Here is a 14,670-nt window from a genome sequence, read left to right as displayed (position 1 = left end):
GGCGCGAAGTGACTCGTTTTCCGTTTGAAGATCTTCATGAACCGCTCTCAATTTCTCAAGATCCTGCTTCCTTTGAAGATAATCATAGGAAAGCTTTTCATGAGTTGTTGAGAGAGTTTCATGACGACTTTCAAGTTCCTGATACTTAACGTGAAGATTTTTTATGTCTTCAATTAAGGATTCAGATCGAGTCATTTCAGCACCTAACAGATCATCGCTTCTGTCTAACAGTTTTTGAATATGTTCCATAGCTTTCTGTTGTTCAGTTGCAATTTTAGCAAGTGTTTTGTAGCTAGGTTTTGAACCACAATCAGAGTCATCGTCACTAGATGTTTGATAGTGAGTAGTGCGTGTGTTTACCTTGGCACCGCGTGCCATGAAGCAGTAGGTAGAAGCGGAGTAGTCCTTGTCATTTGCATCAGTGTCGGTGATGAAGTCATTGTCTTCAGTGTTGAAGATGGACTTGGCAACGTATGCTGTAGCCAGACTTGCGACGCCTGAGTCAGATTCCTCCTCACACTCGACCTCCGCCTCCTCAGAAGCAGACTCCTCCTCTGAATCCATTTCCTTGCCAACAAACGCACGTGCCTTGCCAGATGAGCTCTTCTTGTGTGATGAAGACTTTGAGGAAGACTTGGAAGAAGACTTTGAGTATTTCTTCTTCTTCTTGTTGTTGTTAGAGTCATATTCCTTGCTCTTCTTCTTCTTTTTTTCTCATTGTCCCACTGTGAACACTCAGAGATGAAGTGGCCAAGTTTCTTGCACTTGTGACATGTTTTCTTCTTGTAGTCATGAGGAAGAGCTTCATCATTCCTTGAACTTGATCGGGAAGACTTTCTGAAGCCTTTCTTCTTGGTGAATTTTTGGAACTTCTTGACAAGCATAGCAAGTTCCCTTCCAATGTCTTCAGGATCATCAAAACTGCTGTCAGATTCTTCTTCACATGAGGAGACAGCTTTTGCCTTCAAGGCACGAGTTCGCCCATAGTTTGGACCGTAGATATCTCTTTTCTCCGAAAGCTGAAACTCATGTGTGTTGAGCCTCTCAAGTATGTCAGACGGATCGAGTGTCTTGAAATCAGGACGTTCTTGAATCATCAGGGCCAGGATGTCAAACGAACTATCAAGTGATCTCAGCAGCGTCTTGACGACTTCGTGTTTGGTAATCTCAGTGGCGCCGAGGGCTTGAAGCTCATTTGTGATGTCAGTGAGTCGGTCAAATGTGTGCTGGACATTCGCATTGTCATTTCGCTTGAAGCGGTTGAAGAGGTTGCGAAGGACACTGATTCTCTGATCTCTCTGGGTTGAGATGCCTTCATTTACCTTGGAGAGCCAGTCCCAGACCAGTTTGGATGTCTTCAAAGCACTCACACGGCCATACTATCCTTTGGTCAGATGACCACAGATGATATTCTTGGCAGTAGAGTCCAGTTGAACGAATTTCTTGACATCAGCAGCAGTGACACCTTCTCCAGCCTTGGGAACGCCGTTCTCGACGACATACCATAGGTCAACGTCAATGGCTTCAAGATGCATGCGCATCTTATTCTTCCAGTAGGGATATGCAGTTCCATCGAAGACGGGGCACGCAGCGGAGACTTTAATTATCCCTGCAATCGACATAGCTAAAACTCCAGGTGGTTAAACCGAATCACACAGAACAAGGGAGCACCTTGCTCTGATACCAATTAAAAGTGCGTTATATCGACTAGAGGGGGTGTGAATAGGCGATTTTTATGAAAGTCTTCAGAACATGGGAGTTTTGAAGACAAACGATAAAATTAAACCTATTACCATGCAGCGGAAGGTAGACTACACTAGGCAAACCCTAGTCAAGTATTCAATAAAGTGAAAGCACAAAGACTAATAGCAGCTAGGTAGTAAGGATCAGGTAGGAAGATATTGTGAAGCCAAACAGAACACGCAGTCACTCAATGAAGACAAATGATAGAGCAAACATACAATGACTTCACAAGGAGTAATAGTAAGTAAAGTGAAGTAAAGATGAAACCAGTGACTCGTTGAAGACAATGATTTGTTGGACCAGTTCCAGTTGCTGTGACAACTGTACGCCTGGTTGGAGCGGCTCGGTATTTAAACCTGAGGACACACAGTCCCGGACAGCCAGTCCTGAACACGCAGCTCAGGACACCCAGTCCTCACCGTATTCTCCTTGAGCTAAGGTCACATAGACCTCGCCCAATCACTCTGGTAAGTCTTCAAGGTAGACTCCCAAACCTTCACAGACTTCGTTCACCGGCAATCCACAATGTCTCTTGGATGCTCAGAACGCGACGCCTAACCGGCTGGAGGATGCACAGTCCTCAAGTGTAATAAGTCTTCAGATCACACAGACAAGAAGACTTAAGTGATGCCCAATTCTCTCTGGCTCTGGTGGTTAGGGCTTTATCCTTGCAAGGAATTCTCTCTCAAAGGCTTCGAGGTGGGTTGCTCTCAAACGACAAAAGCCGTGCTTTCAATCTGAGCAGCCAACCATTTATGGTTGTAGGGGGTGGGCTATTTATAGCCACTTGGCAACCCGACTTGATTTGTCCGAAATGACCCTGGGTCACTAAGGAACTGACACGTGTTCCAACGGTCAGATTTCAAACTCACACGGCAACTTTACTTGGGCTACAAGCAAAGCTGACTTGTCCGACTCTGGACAAGATTCGCTCTCATAGTCTTCACTCGAAGACATAGGTTTCTGGTTTAGGCATCACTTCAGTCATTCTGACTGGTTCTCTTGGACCCCACTTAATAGTACAGTGGTTCCTATGACTCAACACAAAAGAAAAAGAACTACGAAACATCTAAGTCTTCGAGCTCCATAGGCTTCATATCGTGTCTTCTCTTGTCATAGTCTTCAATGTGAATATCTTCATATACCACCTTTGACTTCAATGTCTTCATACATTTTTAGGGGTCATCTCTGGTAGTAAAACCGAATCAATGAGGGACTTCTACCTGTGTTATCCTGCAATTCTCACAAACACATTAGTCCCTCAACTAGGTTTGTCGTCAATACTCCAAAACCAACTAGGGGTGGCACTAGATGCACTTACACTTGTTACACTTGAGGATTGTGTATCCTCTAGCCGGTTAGGCGCCACGGTCTAAGGATCCAAGAGTCATTGTGGATCGCCGGTGAACAGAGTCTGTGAAGGTTTGAAAGTCTACCTTGAAGACTTACCAGAGTGATTGGGCGAGGACTGGGTGTCCTTAGCTCAAGAGGAATAAGGTGAAGGCACGATATTCCGAGTTCAATCTCAACCTCCCTAACCAGACGTATAATTGTCACAACAACTGAAACTGGTCTACCAAATCCTTATATTCACCAAGCTACTGGTTCTATCCCCCACCTCCTTTACATTTTAGTTTGTCTTCGTGAAGTCATTGCTTGTGTGCCTGATCTGTTTGACTCACTGTGCGAAGACTTTTACTTGTTTGGCTTCATATTGTCTTCCATTCCGATCTGTACTACCTGTAAGTGCATCTAATGCCACCCCTAGTTGGTTTTGAAGTATTGACGACAAACTTGGTTGAGGGACTAATGTGTTTGTGAGATTTGCAGGATAACACAGGTAGCAGTCCCTTATTGATTCGGTTTACCTACCAGAGATGATCCCTAAAAATGTGTGAAGACATTGAAGACAATGGTGGTTTGTTAAGATATTCACACTAAAGATTATGACTTGAGAAGACATTCACGTGAAGACTATGGAGTATGAAGACATAGTTGTTTCATAGTTTCTTTTTCTTCTTTGTTGAGTCATAGGAACCACTGTACTGTTAAGTGAGGTCAAAGTGAACAAAGTCAGAGTGACTGATGAGATGCTCAACCAAATCCTATGTCTTCGAACGAAGACAATGAGAGCAAATCTTATCCAGAGCTGGATGAGTCAGGTTTACTTGTAGCCCAAGTCAAGCTACCGCGTGTGTTTGAAATCTGACCGTTGGACACATGTCAGTTCCTTAGTGACACAGGGTCATTTCAGACAAATTAGGCCGGGTTGCCTCCTGGCTATAAATAGCCCACCCCCTACACTATAAATTGGTGGCTGCTCAGAGTTAGTGCACGGCTTTTGTCGTTTGAGAGCAACCCACCTCTGAAGCATTTGAGAGAGAGAGAGATCCTTGCAAGGACAAAGCCCTAAGCACCCAGAGCCAAAGAGTGTTAGGCATCACTAAAGTCTTTCTTTCTGCGTGACCTGAAGACTTGTTACACTTGAGGACTGTGATTCCTCCAGCCAGTTAGGCATTGCGTTCTGAGCATCCAAGAGTCATTGTGGGTCGCCGGTGAACGAAGTCTATGAAGGTTTGGAAGTCTACCTTGAAGACTTACCAGAGTGATTGGGCGAGGACTGGGTGTCCTTAGCTCAAGGAGAATAAGGTGAAGACGCGGTCTTGTGAGTTAAATCTCAGCCTCCCTAACCAGACGTACAGTTGTCACAACAACTGGAACTGGTCTACCAAATCCTTGTCTTCACCAAGCAACTAGTTCTATCCTTCACTTTCCTTCACTTTACAGTTTGTCTTCATGAAGTCATTGTTTGCCTGTATGATCTGATTGACTTCACTGAGTAAAGACTGTTTACTGTTTGGCTTCATATTGTCTTCCATCCTGATCCTTACTACCTAGTTGATGATAGTCTTCGTGCTTTCACTTCATTGCTATCTTGACTATGGCTTGTCTAGTGTAGTCTACCTTCCGCTGCGTATCAATAGGTTCATTTCTATTGTTTGTTTTCAAAGACCTCGTGTTTTTGAAGACTTTCATAAAAATCGCCTATTCACCCCCTCTAGTCGATAACTAGCACTTTCACTACCTAGTTGCTATTAGTCTTCATGCTTTCATTATATTGCTTACTTAACTATGTTCTGTCTAGAGTAGTTTATTTTCCGCTGCATATCATATAGGTTCCATTTGATTGTCTGTCTTCAAAGACCTCGTGTTTTGAAGACTTACATAAAAATCGCCTATTCACCCCCAGTCGATAACTAGCACTTTCATTGCCTAAATATCAACAAGACAAAAAGAGATGAAACAGAATTAAGGGTTGTCATGGGGGCATTAAAAGGAATGATGCATTTCAACAATTAAAAGTAATTGTGTGGGTTGTCTTGGGGTGTATTAAGGAAGGGTAGACAATTAAACAGAATTGTACGGGTTGTCTTGGGTTGATTTCAAGGTGGCAAATTTGTCACCCCATTGCAGCACACGACCTCTTTTACTATTTTGAACTAAATATTGCATTGAAAATTTGATATTTCACCCTAATAACCAAAAATCGATATTCCTATAGCCTTGAAAAGCCATTGTAATAATGAATGGAGCCTTGTGGCTACAGTATACACATTTGGGCGATCACCAGCACCCAACCATCAACCACTCACACTCTTCACTCATAAAGAACAAATGTCAGATCCGATCGGCTCATGATAAGGGTCCTATCGTACTAGCAGGAGCATGAGACCTTGGATCATCTACTGGTGCAATGCTCCTTCGCATGTGCAGTGTGGTTCGATGCATTTCATGCCAATGGTCGGGAAAGGTTCACTCCTTCGAGTCAGAGCATGCTGGTGGGTTCAATTGGTGGACGACATCAAGCAGTGCTATCTCTGCGACGTAGAGAAAGGATATGAGCTCTTCATCCTTACCGACACTCCATCTGGAAGGAAAGGAATCGCAGGGTTTTCAACAAGGTCTCCATTGCGAGAGTGGGCTAATGACAACCATCAACTGTGAATGAAGGCTATGGCATCTAACCTCGATATCAAAACAGGCCAATCGTTGAAATGTGGGTATGCAAGAGTGGTAGGTGTGTGTGTGTGCACGCGCTTGGTTGTACGTGAGTTCTGGGTTTTGGGATGCCTGCGGGCACACATGATGTAATCGTCAACTCCTTTTTTCTCTCTTAATGATACGAACGCAGTTCTCATGCGCGCTCCAAAAGAAAAACAAGGTATGTGGAAATCTATGACTTGGCTTTCTTTGTCAGCAACAATCCCTCTAGTGCTACTCTCGCCACCCTCTTCAGCTCAGGACGAGAGGGTGGTGCCCGCGCTCAAAATCCCTTAGGCTGTTTTTCGAGCTCCATCCTCCAGTCCCTGGAGTCGGAGCAAGGATCGTCAACATAACAAGGGATGTAGACCCAACCCACAAGAGTATCATCTCCCATAAGTCGAGGGGGGGGGGGGGGGGGGCGTGGCTTCTTCACCCCACGCGAGGATGACCCCTCCCCTCATGTGGTGCGTCGGGCTCCATATGCATAGTGGAGCCTTGGCCCCATCGAAGACTTCGAAGGTGTCCTTGACCATAACTAACACCTCTACCGTCGAATATCCTCCACGGTAACGCATGAGGCCACTAGCACTTCACCACCACCACCGCCTCACACCACCAGAGAAGGAGGATCGGGTAACAAAAACGTGCTACCCATGGCGCCATCTGCATCACCGAGAATGGGGAAGGTAGTCATGGCGAGGAAACAGCTACCATTGCCATGCCATGAAAGGGAGACAATGCTTGTACGAAGGGTGGTAGCTTGGGGATGATCCAGCAAACGAGAGGCTACCAAGGACCATACACACATCAAGGGAGTAAATGCGGACGCCGTGCCGGAAGGCCGAACCGTCGACGACAAGACGGTCTACCTAAGATCAAATCATACCTTCCCAGAGCAATGGCCATGAAATCATACTTGAAAGTATGGCCTTGCACCCACCAGTGTAAGTCTGCTACTTCTTCAGTACACTAGCAAATCACCATTTGCCACCCTCACAAGCAAGGCAGTGTCCAAGGGGGTGGTTGTCACTTTTAGTCTCTGTAGTAGGCCTTGCACTCACCATTTGCCACAACACCACCGCCACGAACCCCGATCCGGCGACACTCATTGATATACTGTTGTCCTCCACTCACAGGCTGCGGCCCAGACTACCTTAGGACCACTAACTCAACCAATTGAATTAAGCACTTGTACCACTCTGTTCGGTTGACTCTTCAGTGTTTGTCGTCACTATCAGTACAGGTGCAGCCGTACTGACACTGCCCAAACATGTCGAGCCGGCCTGACGGCCATGGAGGCGGAGGGAAATTTCCTCTCAGGTCCGATGGCTAACGACCGCAAACCCCTGGGAGCCTCTACTCAAGCAGCGACCCCTGCAACTATCAAAGAGAACGCCAATGTAGCAGAAGCTAGTAATAGTAAAGAAAGCAAGAAAAATCTAGAAGACAGACAAGAACTCAATTGATAGCATTTTGTTGACTTTTTAACTGAAACTGGATACACATCCATCGCATTCAGTAATGTTTACACACGATAGGGGCAACCATAAGTCTTAAAAAAGAGAGGCTTGCACTGTTGCTGTAGGTAGATACCAGAGAAGTAGAGAACAACTGGGATATCCTGATCCTGGACCTAGCAACAAGAGAGCCACAACTACGCAAGGTATCATGTAATGCGTGTAGGCTAAGTCTTCATTGCAGTTGCTTCCCTGTGATAACAAAGTCAAGGTGAGCATAAGGAGCAACTTCTATACAACTTTCTTTTCCAAAATAAAAATAAAAGTAGAACAAAGGCCCCCTCTTTTTTTTCATAAATTTATGGAACCAGAACCCGCCTCACATTCAACTAGAGTTTAGATCATCCTTCATATGCAATAAAACTTAAGACGGAAAAAAAATATCACTCACTTGCACTGCATAAAAACTTCGCAGTTTTAAAACTTCTTATATAAGAAATGACTTTTTATCTTTCACAGGACTAGGAGAACACCGAAAATTTACCTTAAAGCATTCTCAATGTCAACGGCTTTAGGGTCCAACTTTAGGCCATCTGCGAAAGCCTCACATGCTTTTTCGTAGTCCTATAAGTAAACAGCACAGATGAATTCCATGATCGTACAAGATTGAACATAACTACTTTGTTTTTTTGTTACCTTCAGACGCATAAAAGCAGCCCCTTGTCGATAGCAGGCTTTTGGCCAGTTGGGTCGCATCATTCTACACAAAGTAGCATCTTTGAGAGCCATAGATCCATTTTCCAAGCGCAACAAACAGAGACTCCTATTTGCTAGCAGGGTTGCATAATCATCTGAGCTAGGGCCAAGTTCCATTGCCTGCATTAGTACAGCAATTACATTCCTTTTTGCCATACTAAAACAGAGTTCCGGCAGTAAAAACAAAAAACAACACTGCAGGCAATGTAATTGGCATTTTTATAGTAACTGAAGTAGAGCCTCGACCATTTTTTTGATTAATATTCAAAGCAGCCTTCAAGCAAGTTGCGTAATTGGCATTTTTTTAATCAAACAGCCTTCAAGAAATAAAGATTAAGCACAGTAACTTACAACAGTATACATCTCTGCTGCCATCATATATTCACTTCTCTTAAAAGCCTCAGCAGCTTTTAATTTCAGTTCAGCTCTTTTCTTCTGGCACTTAAGTTTATCCTGATTACAAAAACATCCAAGGTCAAAACAAATATGTCAAACTAATACTGACAAGTGTTAGATGTGTATAGCCCTTTTCGGTTTATCCACATTGTATAAGGGGTCTCTTGCACTTTACCACACACTTATATATGTATTGGCCTTTGACCCTCCTGTGAAGTTAGTGGCTGATTATCCAACATGGTATCAGATGCTAGGTTAGCCGCTTCCTCCCGCACGCTGCAACTCCGTGCGCCTCGTACCTAGTCTCCGGCCGCCGCTGGCCGTCTCCGGCCGTTTCCTCCTCGCTCCCCGGCCCTGTTTCGCTCCCGGTCTGCCTCCTCTTCTACAGGCCGCTGCACCGAGCGCGTGCGTGGTCGCTCAAGGCCTGCCGCCGCCCTGGGTTCCCTCCTCTCCATCCGCTGCCCCGGGTTCGTCTCCTTGTCTCGTACAGGCGCCGCCGCCCCAGGCCCATCTCCGGCTTGGCTGCATCTTCGATCGGGGGCTGCTCCCGCTCGGGGGTCTCTGCCTGGGCGTGCCTGCTTTTGCTCGGGAGCTCTGCTAGGGCTGCTCCCGCTCAGGGGATTCAGTCTCTGAGCGCCAGCTTCCCCTCGAGCGGGCTTGCCTCCTGCCCGATCCAAAATCGGGGGCGCGTGAGTCCCCTCGAGCGAGCTTGCCTCCTGCCCGATCCAAAATCGGGGGTGCGTGAGTCCCCTGATCCCGATCCAGTTTCTGGATCCGTTGACCAAAAAAGAGAGAGAGAGAGAGAAAGGAATATCTCAGTATGTCATCTTCGGGCTATGTGGTTGTTCCTCGCTGCTCGGTGATCTTCGATGGCACCAACTATGCTGAGTTTGTGTGCTTCATGCGCATTCATATGCGTGGACTTCTTTTGTGGGGTGTTCTGTCTAGCGAGGTCCCTCGTCCGCCATGTCCTGCTGCGCCCGTGGCCCCAATTTCACCCGTGCCGCCAGTCTTTGCTGCTGATGCTTCTCAGGCTGATCGGGATGCCGCCAAGGCCCTAGATGATGCTGCGGTTGATGCTTATGATCAGCAGGTATCCGCTTATTCAGATGCTCTTTCTGTGTACCGTGATGACCTGTCTGCTTACACTCAGTGGTGCAATGATGATGCCCGTGCTGCTGCTGTTCTCACTGCGAGTGTCCTCCCTCAGTTTGCTTCAGAGTTCATGGGACTTGGCATAGTTGCAGCGATGTGGTCTTACCTCTGTCAGCGCTATCAGCCCTCTGGTGATGCTCTCTACCTCTCTGTGGTGCGTTAGGAGCACGCCCTCCAGCAAGGTGATTCTTCTGTTGATGACTTCTATTCACAGTGCTCTGCCATCTGACGCCAGCTTGACTCTCTTCGGACAGTCGTTTGTGGAACCTGCCGTTGCTGTCAGACTACTCGGTCTGATCTGGAGTTTCAGAAGGTTCATGAGTTCTTATCTCGTCTCCGGTCTGAGTTTGAGGTCTCCGGTCTGAGTTTGAGCCCCGACGGGCGCACCTGCTTGCTCGTGGTCGTGTTCCTATCTCAGAGATACTTGCCGAGCTTTGTGCTGAGGAGACCCGCCTTCGCTCTGCTGGGTTGCTTCAGGTTTCGTCAGTGTTGGCCACCCGGGCTCCTGTGTCGTCTGCTTGTCTCACTGCTCTGCCGCTCCTGCCTACTCCTCCAGGGAGGGTGAGCCGTTCTCCTTATGCTGAGAAGGGCACGTCGCGCCGTGACACCGTCTGTGGTTATTGCTCCCGGTCAGGTCACCCAGAGTCTGATTGTTGCCAGAAGAAGCGAGACCAGAGGCGCTCCTCCTCCAGCGGGACTCCTGTGTCTTCCTCGACTCCGTCACTCACTGACCAGGACATTGTTCGTCTCAAGCGTCTTCTTGCTTCCTCAGGCTCCTCGTCGACTGTTTCCGTTGCTGCTGTGACTGCATCCCCTTCCTCACCACCACCGGCATCTACACAGTCAGGTACATCTTCGTGGGTTCTGGATTTTGGAGCCTCCTTTCATATGTCTTCTGATTCTTCCACTTTGTCTTCTCTCCGACCTCTTGATTCGCCTGTTAATGTTCTTACTGCCGATGGCACATCTCTTCCTGTCGCTAGTCGTGGTATTCTTTCCACTCCATCTTTTTCTGTTCCGAGTGTTTCACATGTTCCTCGCCTTACCATGAATCTTTTTTCCGCTGCCCAACTTACTGATTCTGGTTGTCGTGTCATTCTTGACACCGCCTCTTGCTCCATTCAGGATCGTTGCACCAAGGCTTTGGTTGGTGCTGGCCCTCGGCGCCGTGAGTCAGAGGGCCTTTGGGAGGTTGACTGGCTTTGTGTTCCTTCCGCTGCCACCACTTCTGCCAGCTCCCATGCTCTTGCTGCCTCTTCGTTTGCGTCCTTCCAGCAATGGTATGGTGTGTAGACTTCGCCGCTCCCTATATGGTCTCAAACAGGCCCCCCGCGCCTGGTTTGAGCGCTTCGCCTCTGTGGTGACTGCCGCTGGTTTCTTGCCCAGTAATCATGATCCAGCGTTGTTTGTTCACACGTCTCCTCGTGGTCGGACTCTTCTCCTTCTCTATGTTGATGACATGATCATCACTGGTGACGACTCTGACTACATTGCCTTTGTTAAGGCTCGTCTTCATGACCAGTTTCTCATGACTGATCTTGGTCCACTTCGCTATTTTCTTGGGATTGAGATCTCCTCGACCTCTGATGGCTTCTACATCTCCCAAGAAAAATATATTCAGGACGTTCTTGCTCGCGCTGCTCTCGGTGATGAGCGCACTGTTGTAACTCCCATGGAGTCCAACGTTCAGCTTCGTGCCTCTGATGGTGATCCTCTCCCTAATCCCACTCGCTATCATCACCTTGTTGGCAGTCTTGTCTATCTTGCTGTTATGCGTCCTGACATCTCCTATCCTGTCCACATTCTGAGTCAGTTCGTTTCAGCCCCCACCTCTGTCCACTATAGTCATCTCCTCCGTGTTTTACGATATCTTCGTGGCACGATCTCTCAGCGTCTTTTCTTTCCCCGCTCCAGCTCTCTTGAGCTCCAGGCCTACTCTGATGCTACCTGGGCTAGTGATCCCTCTGATCGACGCTCACTGTCTGCTTATTGTGTCTTTCTTGGTGGCTCTCTTATTGCCTGGAAGACAAAGAAACAGACCGCAGTCTCTCGCTCGAGTACAGAGGCTGAGTTGCGAGCCATGGCTATGCTGATGGCTGAGGTGATCTGGTTACGATGGCTACTTGAGGATTTTGGTGTGTCTGCTACTACCTCGACTCCTTTATTGTCAGACAGTACTGGTGCTATCAGTATTGCGCGTGACCCGGTGAAGCATGAGCTCACCAAGCACATCGGTGTAGATGCCCACTTTGTGCGTGCTGTTGTGCAGGATCAGACTCTCGCTCTTCACTATGTGCCCTCTGAGTTACAGTTGGCAGACTTCTTCACGAAGGCACAGACTCGAGCCCAGCATAGTTTTCTTCTTTCCAAACTTAGTGTTGTCGATCCACCATGAGTTTGAGGGGGGGTGTTAGATGTGTATAGCCCTTTTCGGTTTATCCCCATTGTATAAGGGGTCTCTTGCACTTTACCACACACTTGTATATGTATTGGCCTTTGGCCCTCCTGTGAAGTTAGTGGCTGATTATCCAACAACAAGAAGCTGTATTTAGACACTTTGCACATAAATTTCAGTTGTTATCATTTATCAATATCATTACCAAGGATAAGCATAATGGCATAAGAACAGGCGATTAATAGCAACTATAAATAATTCTCCTCCATTTCACTCAGGGCATCTCTAGCTTGTCCCTTCTAATTTAGCCCCACCAATAGCGGGATGACCGTTTTGGCTCAGAGGAGCATATGCTCCTGGTTGAACAGTAAATTCAGAAATAATAATAATAAATATTAAAATTCTGAATTTTTTTGTACATGTTCATGTTAGTGTAACAAGTTTGCTTGAAAATTTTCATGGTGAACGGAATAGCAGTGCTTCGTCGGTCAAAAAAACAAAATTAAGTAATAACATTTGGCATTCGTCTTTTTTTTTTGCACAGGTCAAAATGCCTAATCTTTCCCCCTAAAAATTTGCCAGTAGCGTTTACGTGTGACGATGTGCAGATTGATTTTTTTTTCAAAATTTTGACATTTGCAAAAAGTATTTTTGACACGCAGGAGCGTACGCTCCAAAGCCCGAATTGGATTTCTGCTCAAACAGCTCCTTACACTCGTTATATTTGATCCGCTAATGAAAAACGATTCCTAGCCGAACCCTTAAAACTTAAATCCCTAAAAAAACTTTCGGCAATTAAGTTTTTGTGTATGTACTACATTTCAACTACATATTTGCACACATATTAAATCCAAACTTAACAATCAAAGTTCACAAAATTCATGAATATTAGAAAATTAAAGTTCACAACAAATTATTCGAATTCAAACACGCAAAAGGGTCCAAATGAAGTAAAGAGCATGATAGAAGCACAACAATCAACCGGTGCTATGGAGTAGCCACCAATGCTAAACAAGATCTTAGAGCTAGGTATGAACTTTTTGGTTCTCGATGCTTCGATGCGCTGCGAGGAATCAATGCATGTTGTTTGCATCGTGTTCCAGCTCAACAGGATCCCATTGGTGATGTACAGAAAGTTCTCTGGCATGGCTCATGTTATGCGAGATGATGCAACATGTCATTATTTGCCATAGGACCAGTGGGTTCGAATACTCGGCAGGGCCATGAACAATGGCAAAGCGCTTCTGAAGCACACCGAAATCTCTCTCAACATCATTGCAGACTATTCACGCATTGCAAAGTGGGATCTCTTAGTGCCTTTAGGTCACGTGGTTGTCTTCACAAATGTGGTCCATGGAAGATAGATGCCATCTGCAAGGTAGTAACCCATTGTGTACTGACGGTCATCATTGACAACATAGTTGCAAGGAGGAGCATCTCCAACAAAAAGCACTCCAAATAGTGATAATCTCGACAGCACATTCAGATCATTACGAGAGCTAGGCAATCCAAAGTATGAATGCCAAATCCATAGATCCTCCAATGCAACTGCCTCAAGAACGATTGTTGGATCTTTTGGGTGCCCTTTGTACTGAACATTTCATCCCACAAGACAATTCTTCTATGTCTAGTGCATGCAATCAATTGATCCAAGCATACCATGCCATCCATGTTTTTCACTCAAAGCCAAAAGCCTCTAGGCATCTTCATCATTGGGAGCCCTCAAGTACTCTGCCCCATCTCAATCATGGCTCGTGTGTATCTTTGAATGGCCTACAAGATTGAATCTTCCCCGATGTGGACATAGTCAATAATGGCATCAGCCCAACACCCATATGCAAGCACTCGTACAGCCGCGACACACTTCATTAATGGGCTCGCACTTATCTCCCCTGATGCATACCTCCTCAATTTAAACCATCCATGCTTCTCCACAGCTCTTGCAATGGTGAGGAAGAGAGTCGGTGCATCCAAAACCATGGAAGAAAATACTTCTCCAGGTAGGTTGCATTGGGATTGAAATAATCCTTCATAAGCTTCTCATGGCCCTCTGCTCTATCTCGATTGATGCACAAGCGGCCAAACTATGATCCTAGTCTTGGTCTCCGGAAGTCATTATTAACAATCACCATAATGGCGATTTCAAAATCATCATCTTCTTCCTCCTCTTCCGACAAAGAGTCGTCGAAGACCATCTCCCTCAACCTCATCTACCCTATGCAATATTCTGGGTTGAATTTGATTCAAAAACAACAACACGTAATGAAAATAGCTATAGAAAGCGCACCTAAGCAATTCATCGAACACCTTTCCGACGGAGAAGGTTAGAGCTTCGACTGGCGGAGTTGATCGAATCCGAAGCTAGGGGTGGACGGCAGGCAGGGCAGTAGACGGCCGCAGTCAACGGCGGGCCTCAAATCGAACTCCTCGGGCGATGACAAAGCTCACCGTTTGCCTACAAAGATCGCCGGTCTTGGCACAATAACGGCGCCACAAAGCTCCTCGGCAGGCGTTCTACATCATCTCCGTCATCCGCCGGCTTCGTTTTGGAACAAACGAAGCATGTCTGGTTGTTTTTTCGGCCACGAGATAAAGGCGGCAGCGGTGGAGATATCTGTCAATTCCAGCGACTGGCGGGTGGATCAAAGTGCGGAGGTTGCAGGGTGTCAGCAAGCCTGCAGGTGGACACCGGAGGCAACACCGGCGTCAATGCGGTGCGAGCCG

General features: G+C 46.5%; 1 protein-coding gene across 1 annotated transcript in view; it reads right to left on the bottom strand.

The window, feature by feature from the left end:
• Positions 1–7,236: 7,236 nt before the first annotated feature.
• Positions 7,237–14,670, bottom strand: part of LOC119267917 (ankyrin-1-like) — an 11,527-nt gene continuing 4,093 nt past the window's right edge. The window contains exons 7-10 of the mRNA XM_037549374.1: positions 8,352–8,453; positions 7,941–8,120; positions 7,789–7,868; positions 7,237–7,496 (exon numbers count right to left, since the gene is read on the bottom strand). Coding sequence (XP_037405271.1) covers positions 7,472–7,496; positions 7,789–7,868; positions 7,941–8,120; positions 8,352–8,453 — 387 coding nt within the window. The 3' untranslated portion in view covers positions 7,237–7,471. The remainder of the gene's footprint in view (positions 7,497–7,788; positions 7,869–7,940; positions 8,121–8,351; positions 8,454–14,670) is intronic.

The sequence above is a fragment of the Triticum dicoccoides genome, chromosome 3A (genome assembly GCF_002162155.2).
Source record: "Triticum dicoccoides isolate Atlit2015 ecotype Zavitan chromosome 3A, WEW_v2.0, whole genome shotgun sequence".
Classification (NCBI taxonomy): domain Eukaryota; kingdom Viridiplantae; phylum Streptophyta; class Magnoliopsida; order Poales; family Poaceae; genus Triticum; species Triticum dicoccoides.
Note: the sequence above shows the minus strand (reverse complement) of the source record. Positions and strands in the feature narration are given on the sequence as shown.